The sequence below is a fragment of the Diachasmimorpha longicaudata genome, chromosome 6 (assembly GCF_034640455.1).
Source record: "Diachasmimorpha longicaudata isolate KC_UGA_2023 chromosome 6, iyDiaLong2, whole genome shotgun sequence".
Classification (NCBI taxonomy): domain Eukaryota; kingdom Metazoa; phylum Arthropoda; class Insecta; order Hymenoptera; family Braconidae; genus Diachasmimorpha; species Diachasmimorpha longicaudata.
This window is the reverse complement of record NC_087230.1, coordinates 4,939,390-4,962,412: the sequence shown is the minus strand read 5'-3', so window position 1 is coordinate 4,962,412 and position 23,023 is coordinate 4,939,390. Positions and strand designations below refer to the sequence as shown.

The 23,023-nt window shown below is 35.4% G+C and overlaps 2 protein-coding genes across 7 annotated transcripts in view; one reads left to right on the top strand and one right to left on the bottom strand.

Annotated features, from left to right (window-relative positions):
- The window catches only part of LOC135163812 (metalloproteinase inhibitor 3), a 34,191-nt gene extending 12,212 nt beyond the window's left edge, over window positions 1-21,979 (top strand). Inside the window, exons 1-5 of one of the 3 annotated variants that reach the window (XM_064123632.1) lie at window positions 3,317-3,505; window positions 15,170-15,303; window positions 17,088-17,170; window positions 18,928-19,164; window positions 20,087-21,979. In XM_064123632.1, the coding sequence (XP_063979702.1) occupies window positions 15,177-15,303; window positions 17,088-17,170; window positions 18,928-19,164; window positions 20,087-20,308 (669 nt within the window). In that variant the 5' untranslated portion in view covers window positions 3,317-3,505; window positions 15,170-15,176 and the 3' untranslated portion in view covers window positions 20,309-21,979. Of the gene's footprint in view, window positions 1-3,316; window positions 3,506-15,169; window positions 15,304-17,087; window positions 17,171-18,927; window positions 19,165-20,086 lie in introns of those variants that run through there. The other 2 variants (XM_064123630.1, XM_064123631.1) reach the window with 2 other exon arrangements.
- Window positions 1-23,023, bottom strand: part of LOC135163810 (synapsin) — a 71,665-nt gene that overhangs the window by 29,849 nt on the left and 18,793 nt on the right. For all 4 annotated transcript variants that reach the window (XM_064123626.1, XM_064123625.1, XM_064123623.1 and 1 more), the window contains exons 5-6: window positions 22,647-22,782; window positions 22,479-22,583 (exon numbers count right to left, since the gene is read on the bottom strand). In XM_064123626.1, the coding sequence (XP_063979696.1) occupies window positions 22,479-22,583; window positions 22,647-22,782 (241 nt within the window). The remainder of the gene's footprint in view (window positions 1-22,478; window positions 22,584-22,646; window positions 22,783-23,023) is intronic.

The window sequence follows — 23,023 nt, the reverse complement described above, 5'->3', positions numbered from 1 at the left end:
TAGAAAAATTTCATTCTATTCTTGTAATAAATTTCCACTTTCAGTTCAGCAATTGTTGTGTACGCAACGAAAGCTCTAGAACGATCAATAACTGTTGTTCTTTATCAGTACGGTAATTCTCATTTTTATCAGAAAAAATTTCTCTAATCTAAGAAAAATGTGACCATCATGTATTATATTATCTTTTGATAGAAATTTTCATTTCTATCCGCAAGTAAATAATTTCACCCCTCAAAAATCCCTTCACGAGGAAATAAAGTTTCGGCAGAAATAATTCGTCCTCTGCCTGCAGCGGAATGATTCGCAAAATTTCGCTCTCATTCATCGCGAGAACAATTTCCGTGAATTTGTCAAACCCATTTCCTGCTCTCGACTTCCATGAATCATTAATCATCTTTCTCCAATAAAATACACGATTTTATCACCCGCCATCACTCAACAATTGGAAAATTCCAGCGACTCCTGACTCACCAATAATTCCTCCCTCCTCCTCACTTCTCCCCTTTCTGAAATTCTAAATGCATGATAAACAGAAAAAAAAATGAATGAAACCCTAAATCGAGCGGATGTGGAGGTCGATTGTGACTGACGTGTGGCACACCACAATTTTTTTCCCTTTCCCCTTTAACTCCATTCAACTGGTAAATGGTCGGGAGATCAATGGAGCCAGGAATGACATGATGAATCGTGACAGATAGCAGATTTAAATTCATCCCATATTACTTATTTTATTTGCTGCTATCGCCAGCCTCCTAGATTTCTAAACCCAGTGATTATCGATATGAATACGAGTCGACCACCGGAGATGAGGACGTGTATAATACCAGACCTCAAGCGCATAAACACTCAAGTGGCTCATTCAGTAAAACAAATAGTCAGTGAAAAGCATAAGCATCAAATCTATTCATTAAATCATTACAATTTATTTTTGTTTTGTGATTCTTCTTTACTTACGATCTCGCGGCCTGAGGGTACTAAACTGTATGGTATATGGGGGATATAAATTTTCATTTTTTTTAATTCTAGGACAGTCTAATTTTTGCCGCAAATTTTCAATGGAATTCTCAAAATTTTTCATTATGTCTTGCATTCATTTTTAAAAATTTTATGCATCGAAGTAGATGGCATATTTAAATGCAAAATAATATTTATTAAAATATTTTGAGTTGAGGCGAGTAACAATTACTAGAACTAATTTGAAATGCGTGACATCTTACGTGGAATATCAATATTTTCTCTGCGAGTTTTATTTTTTAAAATGAAATTCAAAATAAAAAATTGAACGTCACGTTCTTTAATGGAATTATGTTAGAACTAGAAAGTGACCATCTTTTTGACTGATGATTATGATGAATTCTTCGTTTCTGAAATAGTCATTTTTTATTATTTTAATTTCCTGACGGACTGGAGTGATAAAATATCTCCGGCCATCATTGTCAGGAAAATTAAATTTATTGTTTAATAGTTTAACGTCTGGTGTACCAAGGGAGATAATTAAAAAAGCAAAAAGGGTGAAAATTACAGTGCAAAGAACTTGAAGAATGCCCTGACAATTCCCAAACTACACCGTTGGGGTTTACGGTGTTTAATCGTTCGGGTGCGGAACCTTCGGCTCGCTCGGCAATGATCGTTTATTATTATTTACCATTTACATAAACTTTATGTAAAACTTTTTTTCCTCCGTGAAGAATATTGAAATTCGCATCCCAATAATGAGAAAAACCTGTTTTATTGCCGGCAAGTTCTGACATGTTGGGTAGTGCGGTTACTGGTGTTGGGTACAAGCATTCATTATTCACAAATGTTATTTATGATTTGCCAACTAAATAAACATTTCAGAACTGTGAAAAAAATGTTCAGTATCAACTTTGAATTATCAACTTTCTCCTTTTTGAAAAACAAAAAACGCGATCATTAAATTAAGGAAATAATTACGATTTTGATTGAGTTTTGCAACAATTTTGGGTAGTTTTCGATAATCTTTGAATTTACTAAAAGGGTAGAGTTACGTGGAATATGTATATTGAAATGTATTGAAATTTAATGTTATATTGAATATTATACTATATTATATTATTCAGTTTATGAAAATGTACAATTTTATTGTAAATATAAATAGATATAAAAGTATTTTTACCTAAAATACTTTTAATGATCATTTGGTGATTACACACTATATGTCTTTATAATTACATGTTTTATGCTTTTGTTACATCAGAAAAGACATCTTTTTCATTTTTAATATATTATTTTTATCTAAAGAATGTATTAAAAGCTATAAAATACCGATTGAAACTAATGAAAATTTAATTTCACTGAATTCCAATTATTCGACGCCGGTGACACGTGTTCTCCACTGAAAACCCGAATGGAAAGTTACAATACAGAACAGATTTGCTTTTTTCTCATTTTCTTTAGCGCTAGAAAATTGGGCGCATAAATAAACTAATGAGACGAGCGATTCTTCAAATTGAAGCCTTGCAAGAATTCTACTAAATACACGGAGAGAAATATCCAGTAAAAATTACGACATACTGTAAAAAAAATCATAACAGTTCCGTAAAATGTACGTCTTAAACTTCAAGCGCCAGAAGTTTTTTGATTCGAAAAACTGAAAAAAAATTTCTATTTCTATCGCTCGCATTAATGTTAATGTAGAGAAAGACCAAAAACTCCCTCCCAAACTCATCTGAAGTATTGTTCCAACAATTGGACTTCGCCATTCTTTCGTTCTTATTCCGTATCTCGATAAATATCGATAATGAAGGAAAAAAAACAAAAATACGAAATAATTTTTTATAAAATTACGAACAAAAAAGATCTAAAATTTTCGGTAATTAAAACAATCCAATCAGCAATATTAGCGCCCGAAAGTGTGCGCCGCACTCCCCAACAGTAATTTATTTAAACAATATATCCGGGACAACATTTTTGTATGTTAGCCCTGAAACTAGCAATAAAAATAATAAAACGTTTTATAGAAATTGTTTAATCAATCTTGACGTTTCCCGTCTCTGAGGCTTATTATTATTATTGTTTTAAGTAACGACATAATGGTCAATGATCTTTTGTTGCATGATCCGTGATCCATTCAATTATTATTTAACCTGTCTTGCCAGAAAGCATTTTTTTTTATCTTCCTGCATTTCCCATTTCTGCATTTCTGCATTTGCCTCGTCGGACGAATCTCGGAGGTGTGCAATGGAATGCAAGTGTGTGTTTAAACTTCATTTATGTGTACGAACGTCGAAGAAAAGAGAGGTGGAATATTGTGCACGCAGTTGGTTCACAAGCAGACCGGGATGCTAGTGCTGGCCCGGAATATAATAGCGCTGGTAATACGATGGAACTGGGCCAGTCTTGCGGTGACGCGCATCCAAGCGGTGTTACACTACTTCGCTAATCTCCAATCGAAGAAAAGAGTCGTTGCATATTTAGTGATATAATTCAAATATTTATTTGGATACTTATTCACTGACCTTGGATTACTTTCTTGAAGTTAAAAGTAAGTTGCCGACTGTTTATTTTAAAATTTTGAAGGCTTTCGACAAGACCGAATAATTTTTTTTAGCACTTCCGGCTCGTTTTGGGGTGTCAAATTTAATGAACTTCTTAGTTCGATAATTTTTCATGTGTGCGATGATGCCAAGTTTTTTTGATGATGAATCGTGATAAAATATTGAGTGCTGCTGATTTTACTGAGTCTGGACGGGATTCTTATAGTGCGTTTCATGAGAGGCTCAGAAGTAAATGCAATTAGTGAACTTCAATATTTTATTTCAGCGCGTTCAGGTGAAATATTTTCAGCATTTTGTGTCAATCGCTGTCACTAAATTCTTCGTTGAGTTTATCAGTATTTTAGGAGAGAATTTATTGGATGAGAATTCATTGGATCACATTGGGGGAAAAATTTTTGTGAGGAAAATTCAAATCGAAAACCATTTCAGGGGTTAAATTTTATCGGAAAAAATAATGTGCTGTTCTGAGTCTTTAATAATTTACGTCAATTTTGTTATTTTTTCGTGCAGTTTATAGATTAACGTAAATATCCGGAATTACTGGATAATGACCGGATAATTAGGAAGCCCTCAATATATGTTCATTGATAAATTTCAACACTTTTCCAATTTAGCTGAAGGTCCTCGGGCGATACCCTAATAAGAAAATTTCTTCGTTTATCTTCTCCCGGCGCTAAAGTCCATCAAAAACTAAAAATTATCTATTCCATTTCATCGATTATACTCCTGCTCTCTCCGCCGCTCAGAATCAATTACTCAAATTGAAAATCTCAGGGAACATATCTCCGACGAGTTAATGCGATCACATCAGTTACGACTGAAATTCCGGTAAAATTGATTTATCGGAAATCGTGCCACCGCTTGACATTAGGAGCCTTCAAGCTCATCCAATCTGGATTGCACCCACAGGTGTTTACTCATGCATTTGCAAACTATTACTCGTGTGTTTATATGAGTGTACGAATGACAGATACTCGTATTTGGAATGCTACGAGATATTGAAAATAGAGTGACTCATGTAATTCATAAATAATGTATAACGCCATGAATTGTTTGTTATCGGAAACGCTCTTTCGAAAATTTTACTAATTTCGATGGCTCTATTTGCGGATTTAACGTTGCGTTAACATATTTGTGAGACTATATAATCCCGTCATTCTGTATTTTCATGGTGAAGAGTTTATTTCAGTAGTAATTATTGGGTTGGAAAAATTCACAAAATTTCGTGGAGATGAGCAGTGAAAGAAATTAATCAACTTTAATATTAAATCGTTAAAATAGGATTACAAATTATCTATAACATCATTGATATTGATGAACATATATCAATTTGATTGATTAGGGCTCATTAGTGATATTTTTATTGGATAAACAAAGTAATCACATATAAATGGTGAACATTAAGAGAAAAATATAATTTCGCCACTTAATATTTTGATGACAAGAATTTCATGCGCATTTTCCAATGGAAATTTCGGGCATTGGTTTGTCCAAAACTAATGTTGTTCGGAAAATTATATTTTCCTCTCAATAAAGTGCTGATTGTCTATCTATTTATCTGCCTATCAATTAAGTTTACTGAAATTTACCGCTTATCTAAATGGAGACAGATGACATTAGTTTCGTCATTAATAGCTATAATTATTGGAAAATTAATTTTTCAAGTAGATTTAATCAAACTAAATGGGATAATAATTTGATAACTAAAACCAAATAGATTTATCAAGGTGGAGAATGAAATTAATCAAAGTTTTAGATAAAATCCAAGACGGAATCTCTCAAAGTATCTTGATTATCCAGGATGACATTATCACGTATGATGTCACAGTAGCAATTCCACGATGATTGCGATTTAACCTCGAGGCCGTTAGTGTTATCATCGCGAAACCTTACAAGCTAAACACCCGCAATTCTCGAAATAGAATTTCTTCGGGTTTTCACTGTACATTCGGTCTACGAATCTGGGAAAGGAGATCAATTAAAAAACGAATAGTCCGTTGGGTGTTAACATTTTCTCATGTAACTTCATAACGTCTGAGAGTACCTTGTAGTGCTTGAGTGTCAGTCAGAAGATGACATTGAAATGTTTCGGATGATTCGAGGAAGAGAATTTAATCGGTCGCTGCAGACGGTGGTAATTGATACTATCGATTGTCGAGGGCAAAATAAAATCGAACATTTTCATTGTTCTGGGAATGATTTGAGTGGTCTTGCGTTAATTTTAGGGGCTGTCAAAAATTTATAAAATGCGTTGAACGAAAAATCACCACAAAAGTGATTTCTCAAAAATCAAAAATGACAAATGGAATAATTTTCTCATGTCAGGATTGCAAGAGCTACACGGAGAGAAAAATTCCTTGAAAATGATCTGTGTGTTCCGTAATCAGCCAGTAAAAATAATATTTGGTAAGAATTACGGAACATTTACCCACTTTTTCAGTGAACTTTCAGAAAAAAGTCCAAAGTCTTTCAGAGAAAGTATGAAACGCTCAGTGAAAAACATGCGTAATTATTCCGTATTTCTTACTGACAGGTACGTAACTTTTAGAGATTTTTTCTCTCTGTCTACACGGAAAGAAATTTTAGGTATAAATTAGACCTCCAGACGGCGAAACGACGGTCGAAGGGTAGTTTTATCCCAAAAATTACCCTCCCCAGTCTAATTTTTCCAACGAAACTTGACCTAAAAAGCGGTAGATTGTCATTTCGTTCCACGTTTCGCCCTCTAGAGGTTTAAGTTTCATCCAAAATTTCTTTCCATGTAGTGCTAAATTAAAATGGATGCAAAATAGACCTCAAAATTCGTTAATCTTTACCATCGGAGATGAGAAAAAAGAAATGACCTTCTTGCTAAAATAAGTAAGACATCATGAGTTTGGAACAAATAGCCCTCGAGTGAACCAAGAATAGCCCCAACGTACGCCTTATGGTCTCAATTTCAGGTACTGAAAATTACTTTAACCTTGTTATAGAAAGTGGTCGTGGATTACAAAATGGAAAATTAAACTGATGCTATACGGTTTAACAGAAAGTAATGTAAAAAGATCTGCGCCCGGAATTTCGATTTTCCTTCAACTATTTTGTTCCATCAAACAGAACTTTGGTTTGCCGCTCTTATTTATTTCTATTTATTTATCAAACAGTTTTCCGCGCAAACCACTGCACAAAATCAAGTATTAGATCGAGCATAAAATGCTTCGAATTCAACAATTTTTCTTCCATAAAATGTAGGCCAAATTAACGCTTTAATTTCATTCACTGGTTGTTCTTCATGCTTCAACATGTTCCATTAATTTCACGATCGTGCAGCAACATTCTAATCATTATAATCCAATTAAAAGTGCGGAGACATGTGAATACACGTCGTAAGTCGATAAGCGTTACTTCCCGTATCAGGCGATAATTACCATCAGACGCAGTAACACGTAATCGACGTGTCCATTATGCGTCGCGAGGAATAAAACGAGACAGATAGATATATGATATCTTACGATCACGATGCAGACTATTAACACTTCAATTGGCCCGCGAGTATTTATCTCTCAATTGTATTTCCATGTACCGTTGAAATAAAATGACATGTTCAATCGAGGAAATGAATCATGACAATTTATAGAGCGACTGGGGCCATAAATTCGATTTTCGTCGATTGCCGAGATTATTATGGAGACACCCACTCGTATTCAAAGTGATCATTAGAATCAGCGAGACTCGCCCTGGGCTAATTGATAATTAAGTAATAATCATTGAGATATGCTCGGTGTCTACGATAGTACGTGTTGATTGGATTTTATTTGCTCCGGTGATTGCTAGAGCGAAATTTAAGGCGTGATTGGATAGTCGTAAAGTGTAATATGTTCACACCTCCGTGGAACTCGTTTGAATTTCAGATTCTGGAGATTCTTGATTAGATAGGGGAGCGAATTTATGGGCTCGGGGTGTATTAAAGGGTAATTGAACACCGTTCGATCAAATTGCTGAGAATAATGTGGTACAGGAATAGAAAAAATCGAAATTTTTGTTTTTTTTTATAAATTGTGAACATTTTTGTTTGTGAGCGTGGAAATTTGCCGTTGGAAAATACTTGACGATCTTTGTAATTTACATTTTTCCACAGAGAATTTCAGAATTAAAATCGATGTATTGGAAATTTCACGTTTAAAAAGTCAAAATTTGATGCTTTTTTAGATTTTTTCGTCAACCAAAAAATTTTATACTATACCATTTTACTTTATCCGTTATATTATATATGTATCAGATAATATGGTATGTAGCTATGTCATAAACTGTCAAACAGTTTCCAATTTGATTTATCAGAAAAAAGTGAGTGGAAATGAGTCAAAAACGCTATAGTGTCCCGTATTGCCCGGAACTCCCATGTTACCCCAGGTCTCTCCTACTCCATCAATTTGTAAAACCAAATTTCCCTTAGAGTAATCGGTCTTTTAACCGACTATCAGCGAAAACCTCCGAAACAATATTTATTTTAGTCTCTGGAAAACAAACGCTAAGAACCGAAGAACCCAATTATCCTCTTCTCATTACCCCCTTCTCTTCTCTCATCCCTGAGGGATAAATTTCATTTTGTCATGATGTTGAGCCTGGTCACCGTGGCACTATTCGTTCGAGTTTTTCCACCGCAGCTCAACTCGACAAATGCACCACTCATACCCAACCCTTTATTTTCCATTATTTTTTTCTCCTCTCTCAGCGTTAAAACTTCACTTGTCACTAACGGAAATTCTTTCTCGCGTTTATAAAAATCGCTGACAATGGTTCATTGTTCTGTCAGTCAACAAAAAAAAAAGAAAATACATCAGTGTAACGCAGAGTTTATTTTCTTTACACTATTTTCCCCACTAATGGTAAAAAATTATGAGCAGGTAATGCAGGTGTTGGCAATATTATTTGTCATTCTGATATTCTAGTCATTACATTAGCATAAATATTAGCCCTCGGAGTTGTCCAACGTTCGACCCTTCAGTTTGTGGCTTTCACTCTCAACCATTACTCAAAGTAAAAGAAAAAAAATAAATAAAAGAAAAATACATAAAAATATAAATAAATCGAAGTTGAAATGATTTTCATTCGTCGTGTTTGTATTTCACAGTAAAATGGGAGAAAAAAACGAAGATAAAAATGAATTTTAACTCTTTGATTTCGCCTTTTTCGCCGGCCTCCGAGGAACATATTTGCGAAACGGTGAGAACTACCTCAGGTATTCCTGAAATTTGATGGAGTACGAGGATATTTCGAGACTCGCAATATGACTGAGGCATGCACTCACTTCAGATATATTCGAACTCGAGGCTTTTTATGCAAAGCAATTTCACCTGCGTCATTCATGTTCAACACCCCATGAAATATCCTTGCAAGATCATCACGAGTAGCATCCTCTTTTGAATGTTACCCATCCTATTTCTTTTTATATATTTTTTTTTTCGATTTGTCTTGTTCATTCGAGGGGATCTTTCCCTTTGTGCAGTCATGCGGTGTGCGCTACCTCCGGACTAAATGCTACAGACGAATCAACATAAATTTAACGCACTCGCGTTAAAGGGGCAGACGGGTGAGAAAAGTAGAGGTGAAAGGTAATTGATAAAAATATTACCGAGGGAAAAAGTAAAAAACTCAGGGTTTTATAAAAGAAAATGTGTCATATCGATTTTTTGTTTTTGCTCGTACACGGAGAGAAAAATCAGAGAATTTTTATGGTGTGATGTTTATAAAAATTACTATGCTGCCTGATAATCTCGGTGAAAATTGCAGGCCTGAGAAAAATTACTATGCGATCTAGTAAAATTTCTTTGTCGGATTAGGAAAACTTTTATATCTGTCCCGGCAAAATTCAAAGTCTAGTGGGCGACGAGGAGATGGCCGCCCAATGGCTGCCCATGACGGAGTCCAACTTCGCCCAAGGCTTCGAACCCCTACGTAAATCCAATTACAGTAATATTTTTAATCACCAAAAATCGAGAACACAATTTCAACCAACGAAATAAATTAACGAAATTCTCTCCAATTCAACTCGATTGTCAAAACAACTACAACCGAATTTCTATTTATTTATCTTCTCGTCCGCACAATCGACGAATCCAAAGTGACCTCATCGATGCCGAAAAAAAACTAACACAAGCAAAATACCCGGTAGAAAATTGCTCACTAAGGTAGAGAAACTCATCGATGCGTCACGAGATGATATAGGGAGTGGAGTTTGTACGATGCTAATGTTTGTGTACACGTTTTTAAACACACATGCCAAACGTTTGTCATCGCCAATGGGCGAATTGGATATATAAATGAACGCACCAAACGCTCATGTTAGTGCGATATCACTGGCCGGGTTTGTACATGTACCCAACGGGTTTTTCATTGGCGATGCATTTCACGTTGTTAACTGTACGTGTGTACAAGCATTACAACGACATTCCGTCGTCTGTGTATCGATTAACGGAGATACGTTACGGTATCGATTGGGATCGAATTTCTCGCATTGTCTCGGGACGTTGACAATTGTCGGATGGAGATATTGTTACATTTTTTTTATTGGTGATATTGTTTTGTTTGAGTTCTAATGCATGAATAAATTTCATAACTCCAGTTGGAATCAGATTACAAATCAGTAATTTTTTATTTTCATTAGTTAATTATCTCAAAATTAAAATCTCGAATTCGCGTCAAACTTAAATTCATCAAAAATTGAAAATTTAACACCCGGAGCATTCCAACTTCCCTTTTTTTTACTGAACGGAAAATTCATTTGTTTTTTCATTTCAAAATAATTTTCGTTTCAATCTTCATGCACCGCCCCCGCCCTCCCCCTCCCCCAGAGGGCCAAAACAACAGATTTGCAAAATGTGCAACTCTCCAAAATCTACAAATCCCTCAAAAAAATCGAATAAATAAATAAATTTTTCTCCACAAGTTTATTCCCATCGATCTTCAATTCGTGACGTTTAACGTCGTAAAATTCTTCACTAGAAGATCGTCATACGGTCAATGTAACCTCCAGCAATATTCCATTGCATTGCTCGCCGATAAACCGTGTTACGTTCGTCACGCTCAGGCTGGACCCACCAGGGACTCCATTGCTCCTGTAATTTTGCACTCCCAGGTGTGCAACAAGCGAGACACAACTCTACTATTAAAAAAATTGTACGTGAGTTAAAGTGAGATGGGAATTGTAAAAAAAAACGAATGAATAAAAAAACGGAACAAGAGAGAGGAGAAAAATAAGAGATGAAAATAACAGCATCCGACGGTAGTCCAATAATACCAGGCTGTGAACGAACGTGTAATAAAGATAAGCCCTGACATACTGAGGCCCAACGGTAGACCCTTATTTGGCTTACAACTCCCCGGGACCCCCTAAATGTTCATCGTGGATATAAGTTTCACGGTGTGATGACCACCAACTCAATTCCTGCAATTTACCCACCATGAAATACTAAAATTCTTTATCTCAGGGTGCAGATGAGGTATTGAGAGTGAAGATAAATTGCAGAAAGGGGGGAGTGGGAAAAAACTAGGGGAAAGGGGGTGGGGGGTGGGAGGGAGGGCTGGGGAGAACAGAATTTCCCATGCGTACAGTCGTGAAATCGATACTCGGAATAATTCTCGCGAAGATAACACTGAGTCGCTTCACCCATACTTTTCCCTGCAACTCCCTCGGCTCTTCCGTTTGGACAAGAAGAAATTGCTGGAAGACTGGGCTGAGTTAAGTGGAGGAAATTCACTTCGGTGACGATAAAAGCTGGAGCGAAGAACCTTTTATTTCTCAGAAGTTGAACGGTTTTTTCCCCGTCATTTCCGCCCTTTTGAGAAGATTGGAAAGGTGTTTTGATTCGGACTGTTGTTGTGGGTTTTCTACGTCATTTGCAGACGGTGGTAATTCGCGGATTATGGGGATGATGCAGTGAAGGAGGAAATTTGTTCTGCGGAATAGTTATGAGGTGAGAAGATAATTTTTTTTTTGGAGAGTTCGTCTGTTCTTATGCGGACAATTTCGCGTCGTCCGTGTCCGCGGGCGTTTCCGAAATATGGGGAATCTGAGTAAATCGAACTGAGGGTGATTTTTCACGATACGAGAAAATGCACCAAGTTTATTTGGAAATATTTAAGTAACCGATTATAGAGATACATCGACGGGAATAAATAAAAGAAAAGTTACGTAGAAATTTTCAAATTCTCACCAAAAGTTCATCAATAAAATTCTAATGTTCCACAATTTTGCTCGAATAACTACATCAATATTTGACTTTAGGAGAGAGCAGAACGTTTTAGCCCGCACCGTTGAGCTTTCTGACGTTTTCCAGATTAAACTGGAGGATTCATAAACTTTTATTGTACATAGCGAGAACAGTGAAAAAAAATATTAAAATTGAAAATAGTTTTGTAAAAAGTCTTTTATACCCGAGATTGAATTTTTTCTCTGTATTCATTTTTTCCGTGCCAAACTAATCAGATTTTACATGCAAGCCGTAAAAAAAAGCTCGAGCAATGCGTTGAATGATGAATGTTGAATTGTGAATGTCCGCGGACTGAGAGATTTAAAAATGCTTTTCTCATTCAGTCACGATTTTTCACTTGGCCGCTAACGTTTTTCCCTCTCCACTTGGGGGTGCTTTTCATTCTCACCCGGCAGAGAAATAACTACGTATAACTACGTTGAAAAGTTTTTTTTTTCACCCCATGAAAAAAATCTATACCCTCGAATATGCGTCCGGTTCATAGTGGCTACTTTGTTTCCGCTGTTCTAAGGGGATGGGGGTGCAAGCTTGGACTCACACCGAATGGAAATGGTAAACATTTTCATACTTTTATTTTTCAACCATCAGAGAGTGAATAGACTTCTGGGAAATTTTTCCGCTATTCCTGGGGAAATGGATTTCAAAACATTGAAACTTGCGGTGAAATGGGAGTCGGGGGTTGCTCTTGGATATCTTTTTGTAAATATCTCGGACACTAGTGGATTCATCGGAAAATGTCACACGGTATTTCATATAGTTGAAAAACATTTTGCAACAAAAATGTTTTCCAGACTTTCACCATTCATATCCCGAAACTTGAAGTAATCCTCTTAAAGATTTTAAATTATTTATTTACCAACTGAATTGCATGACATTAATTTAAACCGAATGTTGAAGAGGGTTGAACTACTTTAAAAATTTTCCAAATTTCTATTTCAATTTCAAAACGTACACTATTTATCATAAAAATTGAAGCATAATAATGAAAAATTCATTGAACAATTATTTTTTCTACATAAAAAAAGCATTATCAAAAATAATCCAAGCGAGACGATTAAGTACATAATTCTTCTCGCTCATGAAAAAGAAAAAAACCACCATAATCATCAGAATAATTTTCACTCGTCACGTACTTGTTTTTACCGCTTATAATTCAAGGTTGCGATACTAGCAGGTGATAAAACCGTATGAATATATATAATAAATGATGATTATCGGGTACAACCGCCATAATCACACTCCAGATCCTCATCTCGTATTATTATTTACGCACAGTCTGCAACACAGGTGTATACATATACGGCATCGAAACAGCATTTTGTGTCTCGCGATTCATAGACGGATTCTGAACTCAATCGTCTTTAACGATCGGTTCAATCTTTCTTTTCTTTTGAAGTACTTCCTCTGATCGTACTTCACCACCATCCTGTGCGTGCAAACGGATTCCCTGGATATATCATTCGGAATTTACGGCCGAACTATCGGTATTTATTCGGTTAACTGGTGGATAAGGGCCGATCCTCAATAACGCTTAGGGGCATTTACGCAATCTTTCGTTTTCAGAGATTGGATTTTTTTTTATGATCGAGGGGATTTCGAAAGACTTGAAATGATACTATTTGGAATGTTCACGAAACGAAAAGAACTCAACATAAGTATATTATTGTACTTATTTCAATCAAATATATAATTATATTTGTTGTAAGTATAACTTACATATGCAAATCAAGTATTAAGTACTTGAGTACTTGATTCAAGTTTTTTTCTGTGTATGTGACAAATGAATATTCGTTAATAGTTAACAAATAACTCAGTTGAATATTGAAAGTCAAGTCAAACAAGATTTATCAAATATACGTTCGTTAACTATTAATATTCAAATATTCAAAAATTTCTATTTTTGCTGGGGGTTTTCTGAAAATTCTTGCCAATGGTTCAATATTAAAATTAAAATTGAAACCTGCGATGTTTAAGCAATAAAATTTATGGAAAATATGAGGAAGTAAACGATAAATTACGTCTGCAATTAAAACTTGAGATGAACTTCAGCAGAATGAAAACAATTCACCAGAAAAAAAATAAGAGATATAGGAAGTTATTGCAAAAAATGTCTCATAATACAATAGCGCTATTGTATCGATTGGACGCAATAAATAGGAACTTTATCAGATAGCAATCATGACAGAACTGTTTCATTCTGGAAAAGTAATTAATCACGAGTGAGAAAATACAAACAGTGGTTACGCATCAATGGGACAGCGTATTCGATCCTCTGGATTCTATTCTAAGTGGAGCATGAGGTTTTCAATTCGTTTATACTCTCATGTGTCTATGTTTAGGATGATGCGAGAATGTAACAGCTGGCGTCAATAAACTCAGACGGATTAACACAGATATCTAACGTGAGAACGATGAATTTGTCGGATCTTTAAACTGTAACACGGTTGATAGGAAATTTTGAACGAAAATTCCACACTAATTTTTGCTGAACGCAGAGGGAGGAATTAATTAACAAGGAATTATCATTTAGGGGGATGAGGCAGCTCTATTTATCGATTATGTTGTGTCAATTAACGGACTTGATATTGTCCATTTTTTTCTCAACTTCCTGATCCGAAACTATTGCTAAATGAAATTGAAATTTGGAATTGTCCGAATAATTGGAAATTTGTTATGTCTGTCAGAGGGAAATTTCAACGCTTTTGTCTACAATTTTCGATTAAAATCCCTTGTTTCGGGGATGAACGTATATAAATATTCATTTGGAAAGAAGAATCAATACATTTGCTCTTGTTAAATCAGCGAGGGCAATTGATATTTACTCATGCTGCTGCATGTTTCCCAATTTACATATTCAATGACATTTATGTACTTTATATCTTTGCTGTATCTATTTATTCGAGCAGTGGAGTAATGGCGCAGTTGAGATCACACCCATGTATTGAATGAATTATTATTAGTTTAGGCAAATAACCAGAAAATGATATTGAAACACAAAATTTTCTGTAAAAAAGCTGCAGGTGACATTCATGATTTCATGAAACATCAGTATGACAGAAAGAGAAAATTTTTAAATCGAGTATATTATCATATTTATTGTAAATCTATTTTATATTTGTTTTATATTTGTAACAAAATCGATGAGAAATTGATTTCCCCAGGATTTTAGGCTCTAGACTATTTACAGTCGCGAATAGAGTCCTGGGGGAAAAATATTTCGTTGTCAATATTGACATCGAAATTTCAATATACCAGGACCAAATAAAAAATATACTTGAATTAATATAGCATATATACATTGATTTTTTTCCTTGATCATTTGCAATTTTATGAGAATCCTCTGAATTCTGAAATTCTTTTCATTTATGGATAAAGTCTCTTATCATTTTCGGATTTCTTTTGATTTCAGATGCGGCGGTTAACGTGTTGGAGTCCCCTGATAATTCTTCTCATATCAGCGTACACGATCGAGAATGCTGAGGCTTGCTCCTGCGAAAGGCCGCATCCCCAGAAGCAATTTTGTAGAGCAGATTGGGGTAATTATAAACATGGTTCCTTCTTCCAACTTTCTGATAGAAACTTTTTTATTTGACTCCGAAATAGTCAGTACTATCTTAAATCAGTTAGTATTAAATTAACTTTCAGCAAGTATTTATATTTTTAAACACTTCCTTCCTATAAAGAAATAATAGAATTTATTTTTCCAAACGATGCGATGTTATCTTCTTCGATCTGTCAAAAAATGCCTTAATTTTATTTCCTATTTTAACCGTTGAATACAACGGAAATGTTAAGTTTCCCTTAAGATAGTATGTTAAGTTCGGATTTTTTAACAAAATATATAATTAGGGATAGAGCTATTTAAACCGTTATCGATTTCGGAATACACTCGATGAGGAACTCTTTCCTCATCGAGTCCTTTCCCAAAACTGTGTTCCCCAGTATGTGATAAATAGTTGTCGACTAGTTTTTTACCAACAACGACGGTACTCTCGAATATTCCAACAATCAGTTTTTCGTGTTTCCATTCAATAAAAAAAATCGGTAACCCAATTATGCTAAAGAGGCAAGAGCCTTTCATTCCTAGCGCCCTCGAGGACAAACGAAAAGACACAAGAGTACTTTTTTACCGTGCGCACGTCCTTGAATTATGAACCTCGAGATTCGCGAGTGTTTGCTAACTCTCTGGAGGTCATGAATGAATTTCCTTGGCACGACCATGACTCCCCGTAGTGATAAAGTCAACTAATATGGTAATTTCGAGTCTATTGTTAAATTCACGATGGCAGCGCTCGTGATATACGGTAAACCTGACAATGGAATTAACGGAAAAGTCGAAAATTCGTGGAGTATCGGATCATTACTGTAATGAATCACTGACCGGAAATTGGTAGCCAATTACATTCGTGAAGACAGATGGTTTGTTCGATTTTTCTCCGGGTGGAGTTACAGGACAGAGTGATTTAAGTTTTTTATAGACAATTTCATGAGCGAGGAAAATTGTTGTTTTTTCGCACTATTGTCGTCGAAAATTAAATAAACTTAATTTAAGTATAATATATATTTCAATGAAGTATATTATTTTTCATGTAATTATAAATATCGTCTAATTTACAATGCATCTCAAGTGCACTGCCTTCGAGATCTGAAAATATTTAAACAACTCTTTTCTCCCAAGACAAACTGATTTTCATTTCAGTACGTTCCTATATCCATGTAATCTACGATAAAATAACGCTACAATGAAAGTTTCTACAGTTTAATTACAAGTACTGAGAAGAATTTGAACTCCAGGAACAGCGAAAGTTTCCATTAACGCAGATGAAAAAATTTCGAATAAACATTCGAATAAAATTTCCGAGATAAATCTCCAAACCGATGTACTACAATAAATTCCGAATACTCCCCTAAAAATCCAATGCAATTCGACTAATTATCGCACGAAAATTAGTGAGCGGAAATTGTTTGCCGACTCCATCGGTGAATTTATTGCCCCTCAACGAGTCCGAGCATTTATGTAACAACCGAAAACAAACACGTTTCCAGTTGGAAAAACTCGAGAGTTGAAAGAAACTAAAGAAACATAATCATTGGAAAAACTAGATGGAAGATTTTTTTTTTATTTCTGTAGCACTCTCTAGAGCTTCAGTTGGAACCGGAGATTACTATCTCCGGAAGGATATTTCTTTTCTCCGTAAACTCCTTCATTTCCTCGGAGCTGAAGGAAATACGTTGGGGGACTTTATAATGTGTAATTTTCAAGAGATGAAGGATATCACTGAAATCAATTATTAAATTGTATTTCTTCGATCTATTGCAGTTGCCCGGGTCACGATAAAAACTCTTGAGGAGCTCAGTAAAGATGAAGCTGCTTACACGATCAAGCTTCGGAAGATATTCAAGGTAAATACAATCTTCCTACAAAGGGAAGATAGTTTCAGATTATGATATCGGCCCCTTTAAGAGTATTAAAAGATTTTTATCCACCGCTCTACATATTCCGAAAAATTCCAATATCAAATTATGCAATGAAGTACGTAAATTGTTAAATGATACCATCATTAGAAAATGTCTGGAAACTTAAGAACAAATAGGACTGGAATAAAGGATCGAATATTAAAGAGTTAGGGTCGTTGACCCGGATCGCTTCAAAATTGTTTTTAAGTAAAAATACATAAAAAATATCGGAATTTTCTCGCAATATAAAATTCAAAATACTCTCAACTTTTCCCCCATTGATTTCCCCAGCCAACAATGAAAGACCCATCGACCTGAATTTTCTTCCCGCAAATATCTCTCCAAATGCAAGATCTTGATGTATAAACTAGCTGAGAACTCTTGAATACAACTCCATTCAAAGTAGGATAAGTTCTCTCCATTGATTGCAATCAGACTCCAGTGAACCTCTTCAAACATGGACATGATGTCCTCAATACATATTCGGGGCCCTGTCCAACAACTTCCGTTCATTCGTTATCAGATGCGTTATATGTACTTGGTCACCTTCTCCTTTTGCGCTTGAATACTGTCTCGTGAAAGTTGGCAGTAATTCCCACCCATGATCGTGTGTTCCCATTTGATTTGGATACGTATACCACCAATGGTGCCATTGGAATTTATCGACGATACGAGAGTACTTGAGTGATTCCCATGAGAGCAAATGAGATTGATTTCAAATCGTTATGGAAGAACAACAAAACGCGAATGGTATTGGAGAGAATCGGGGGAATCCCAGAATGAGTACGTGAGTTGGGTATTGTTTGGCTGATTGACTCGATTCTTCATCGAACATGATAAAACACTGGAGCTATAGTCCTTACCTACTACTTTTGATCCTTACCAAGATCGATACCCCCACTCTCACAAATTTCCCTTCATTCAACATCTCCCACCACTCGGGGGTACAATCAGTCTTTCCAAGGGGGGGGGGGAAGCTTGTTACTTTTTCCATTATTTTTCTGATGAGTCATTCTATTGAAAGAAAGAGTATGTGTCGGGGAAGGGCAGGATGAAATCAACGTTTGAAAATTCTTTTCTCATGCTCATGACTCAGGAACAAATAGATCAATTGATGAAGGTACCATACGGAGGGACAATCAATTCTTCACTTCGTGGAAACAAATCTCATTTCGCATATTCGCCATGTCTGACACAAATGCAGTTTCAGTATTAAAAGACCTTAAAGGCACGTTCAAAAAATCCTTCTACATCGGGGAAAAAAATATTGTTCTTTCCGTTTCTTCCCTTTTCTCTTCATTTCTTTTGCTAAATTAATTTACTGAATGCCAGTAAATCTCCCTAAATATTTCCGCAAGACATGCTGATGGCGAGTAAATTTTCTTGCAATTATCAAATATTCTTGGCATAATAAATTTTGTATCTCAGTGCATATTATCGACGAAAATAATTTTTTTTCTCAGTATAATCCTGAAATAACCATACGTTCTATTTAATTTCATATTTTCCCATGAGATCTACTCTGAAATAGAATGCAAATTCACCCCTGAATCCCAGATTTTCCCTTAAAATTTAATTCCAACATCACCCGGGAAAAAAAATTCATTCCATCACTCTTATATTCCTTTAATCTGAAAATCGTTTGAAAGCAGGGTCACTTCACCCCAACAGCACTAAAAATCTTTTATGCATCAATGTAACAGGCTACTCCGGAAGCAGAAAAGGCTTTAAAGAAACACCCAATGCTGTGGACATCGCCTTCGGACAGTACGTGTAAACATATGGGCATACTACCAAACGAAACTTGGGTTATTGGTGGTAGAATAAAGGATGGTAAACCCTACACAGTTCTATGCGATCTGGCAATGCGCTGGTCGGAAGTTACTGTTAGACAACGTAAAGGCTTCCGGGGGTTATACAATGAAAGCTGTGTTTGCCCCGTGAGTACATCAGGACAACAAACTTTAGATAATTTACCCTCATCAAATTTCCTCATCTAATTGGGAATTTTGATCGATTCCTAAAACTCGGATTTACCAGTGAAGCGGTAAAACGTTCCTAATCGCTTTACTAGGAGACTAGACGGTTAACTATATTGCAATAAATTGTTTTCCAGTTTCGTGTAACTTTTTTTAGTCAGACAACTATAATATGGGTGATTCCAGTAGAAGAATATAGTAGATCATTTTTCCGCTTCATTTTAGTAGTAATTTTTATCATATAAAGTAGTCGAAATGACTGCTCTACAGTAATTAATATTATGTGACCATAGTAAAGGTTACTATTTACTGTAGCAATCATTACGAATTATTATGGGATGCTTTACTATTGTGGATATTGTAAACTATTTGCACAACGCTTTACTATTCTCGATACAATGATAACTATTAAATATATGATAAGGGTTACGATAGTTATGAGAGCTAGTCGTTCTACTATTTTCCCTATTGGGGGAAAATTATTCAACGTATTGTTTAGCGTTCACTATATTACATTGACTTTATTACTACGTTGTGTAGTGATTTTTCTCATGCACCTAAATCGGGTAAATGTCACCAGTCAACTAGGGGGCCTGTTACTATGTACATTTATCTAGTACGCATTCGTTAACTATTAGAAAATGCACATTTGGCAGAACCAAATGGGTGGTAACCTGCCGCTGAAATCCATTCGTTTGTAATAACTAATCATTCCATCATGATAATCTATTATTGTAAATATTTGTCTTCGTGAACTTGTCAAACACTGTCAGCATCACCTTCAATTCACCAACATCACTATCTCTTTAATCTTTCATTTTCTTAATGAAAATCACTCGAATGATAAAACAAGAACTTTCTCTTTGTTCCTGTGCATCTTTAGATCATCTATACCCAGTGGCGTAACAAAGGCCAAGTCTTCAATTCTACTGCTGGTAAAGGATGTCTGTGGGAGAGTGAACCAGGACCAACACACTGCCAAGAGAGATATGGCATATGCAGAATGGGGAAAAGCGGCTGCTCATGGGAACTTTCTCCTGTATATAAAAAGTGTCTTAACCAACATCAACGCGAGAGGAACCAGAAACTCGATAGAGAACCTTAACGTGCTAGCGGATCATGAATGAAATTCTTTTAATTGAACTTAAGATCATTATTTTATTTAATGAAAAGATTTTTTTACTGCGGGCAGACATGAGAGTTGATTCATTATATAGATCATTAATGAATAGATCATATTCCGTTTTTATTGTTAATATTTTTCGAAGGTACTCATCTCTGAGTATAAAATAACAGGAGTTTTTGCGGTAGAAATTTTACTGAAGAAATTATGTCAAAAGACTTTTCCTAAATTTATCAATTTCAGAGATAATTACGGAATGTTAAAGTTATGAACGAATGGGGGCTTGATGTATCAGAGAGACAGAATATTATTTGGAGAGAGAGGTGTGGTGAATTCAAGTTTTATTGTGAAAAAAAGATTAGCTTATTTCACACTGTAAATATTTAAGAATTCTGTTTTGGTTATTACTATTTTCGATGTACATTGAATATTTAAATTATTCTATACCGTAACGAGTAGATTCTAAGTTACTAATAATCGTGAGATGTTTACTCCTGTACTGATCGAGTCGCAACTACATTTTCCTGAGTGATAGAGGGAATTTTACAATTTAAAATCGCGTTTTCATGTCGTGTATCATTAAATACTTTTAGAGGACATGATTAATAGACTCATACACGATTCCTGAATCGATGTATTGGGAAGAATGTTAAATTCACAGGAAAATTGATAAAAAATGGCTATCAGAATGGCGTTCGTGTTCTCGAAGTGCTATGAATGAATCATCAAATTTTAGATTTCAGATGACATTTTCAATTTTTGAACTGCGGAAAAATCAAAACTATCGAACTCCCTTCAATTTTTCATCTAAACATGAATATTTTCTACGAGGAGAACCCTATCGAGAAGTAGTGGATTAAATTCATGCAAAGAAATAGACTATTTTTAGATTTAATCGTCATTCAGTAGCTCACAAAGTTTCATGATTGTTCGATTATTTTTATAAATTCTCAGTTAAGGTCTGCAAATCTTCAAACAAAACTAAAAAACGATCAAATTTTTTAATAAACTGGAATTCCGTTCATTTTTAGTTATAAATATTTTTTTTTTCAATTTACGTCGTATATTATATTATATGTTATCTATTACAAGTGAAAATAGATAGCTGAGAAAAACGATCACTTTAATGGGTTCATTAATGGATTATACGTGGTACTATTATTCAATTCCATATGGAATTTCACCCCACGTGAATGATTTCAGTGAAATGGGTCGCTTCTGGGAATATCAGAAATTCTGAATACTATCCTTTGATGAAACCACCCTTCCAAAGACGCCCACCAACTTCTTTTATTATCCAACGATATCAACCTCTTCCTTCTTTTTCTCAACTCCGCACTAGTCTCCGCAAGTTTCCCTTCGATTTCCGATATGCGTTCAACCCACAATTCACATCCTACTCAGAAGAGAAAGTGAAGGGAAGTTTTTCAAAAGAAAACATTGAGAAAGCAGAAAAATTTTTCCCCTTTGTGGGGAATACAAATGCTTCACTTCAGTACTGCAATATTATCTTGATGTTGTGTCACGATATTTATGATCTTAAGTTATGGCTGCCTTCCTGTTACATTGTAATTGGAAATTATTTGAATCTTCTCACTTTGTACGACCAAAATTTGTAATCTAATGAAGACAATTAAAATGAGTTTAAATGAATTTATTCGCTGCCTAATTTAGTACATAACGCAATCGTTTTTACGGAGATCTTTTAAATATTCCGCAAGTGAAATACGCTGAGAAAATAGTATATTTCAGGACCAGTGACGTACGATATTTACTCGCCTGACATTGTTCGGGACGAAAGGAGAATAGTCATCGACGATATGTTTAGGTATAGTAATTTTCCCTTTATCGAGCTCAAGGAAGGGGCGATACCAACCCCTGGCCGAGGAAAAGTGAATATCCGTACGGAAAAATAGATTATGCTGTCTCTGATCGGATTGTCTGTTATTCCGATCTTGAAATTGGCTCTTTTGCGCCGGCTCCAATTTTTCTGGACCGTTAATGATCATTTTTCACATCGAACTGTACAGACGGTGTACAGCTCTTTTCGGTCTATTTTATCAGGTGCTTTTTTCGTGGTCATGCATGGGGGCGAAACGTGCACTCATATCGAAATCGTGAATTGATGAGAACAATGAAAATCATGACTCACCATCTCCCGATGATTCGGATAGAACGTCTGATCTATGAGGGGGAAATTATCCTTGCCGAGACGACGCTGGAGACCCAGCAGGTGGGCAAACACCCATGGTTTATCCTGCACCATTCAAATTGATTATTAGTGTATCAGGATAATAAAGTATCATTTGTGGCTGCTTACCTGGAAGTTGTATATCGCCGTGAGGTTGTTAACACTCGGAATGCTGCCATACATAAGTCCCAGAAGAAGATTTCTATTGTCTTCCCCAGCGTCACGAAGGTTTTGCCGGACCAGGGCAAAATCGGGTTTAAACGATCTGGAAAATTAATAATTATTTTACAACTGCGCTTCATCCCCCTCAAGCGACGTTTCTTAATTGACTGATCGAACATTCGCGTTTTAATTAATCGCTTAATTATTTTTTTAATGAAGAATTATCACTGGCAGAGGGGTAAAACTTTGGCTTGGCGCATTTTTTCTAAAAATCTATTTTGCTCTTTTCAGCAGCTTTGAAATTAACGCATTTCCAACAAGTAATGATATGAATTGGATGAAAG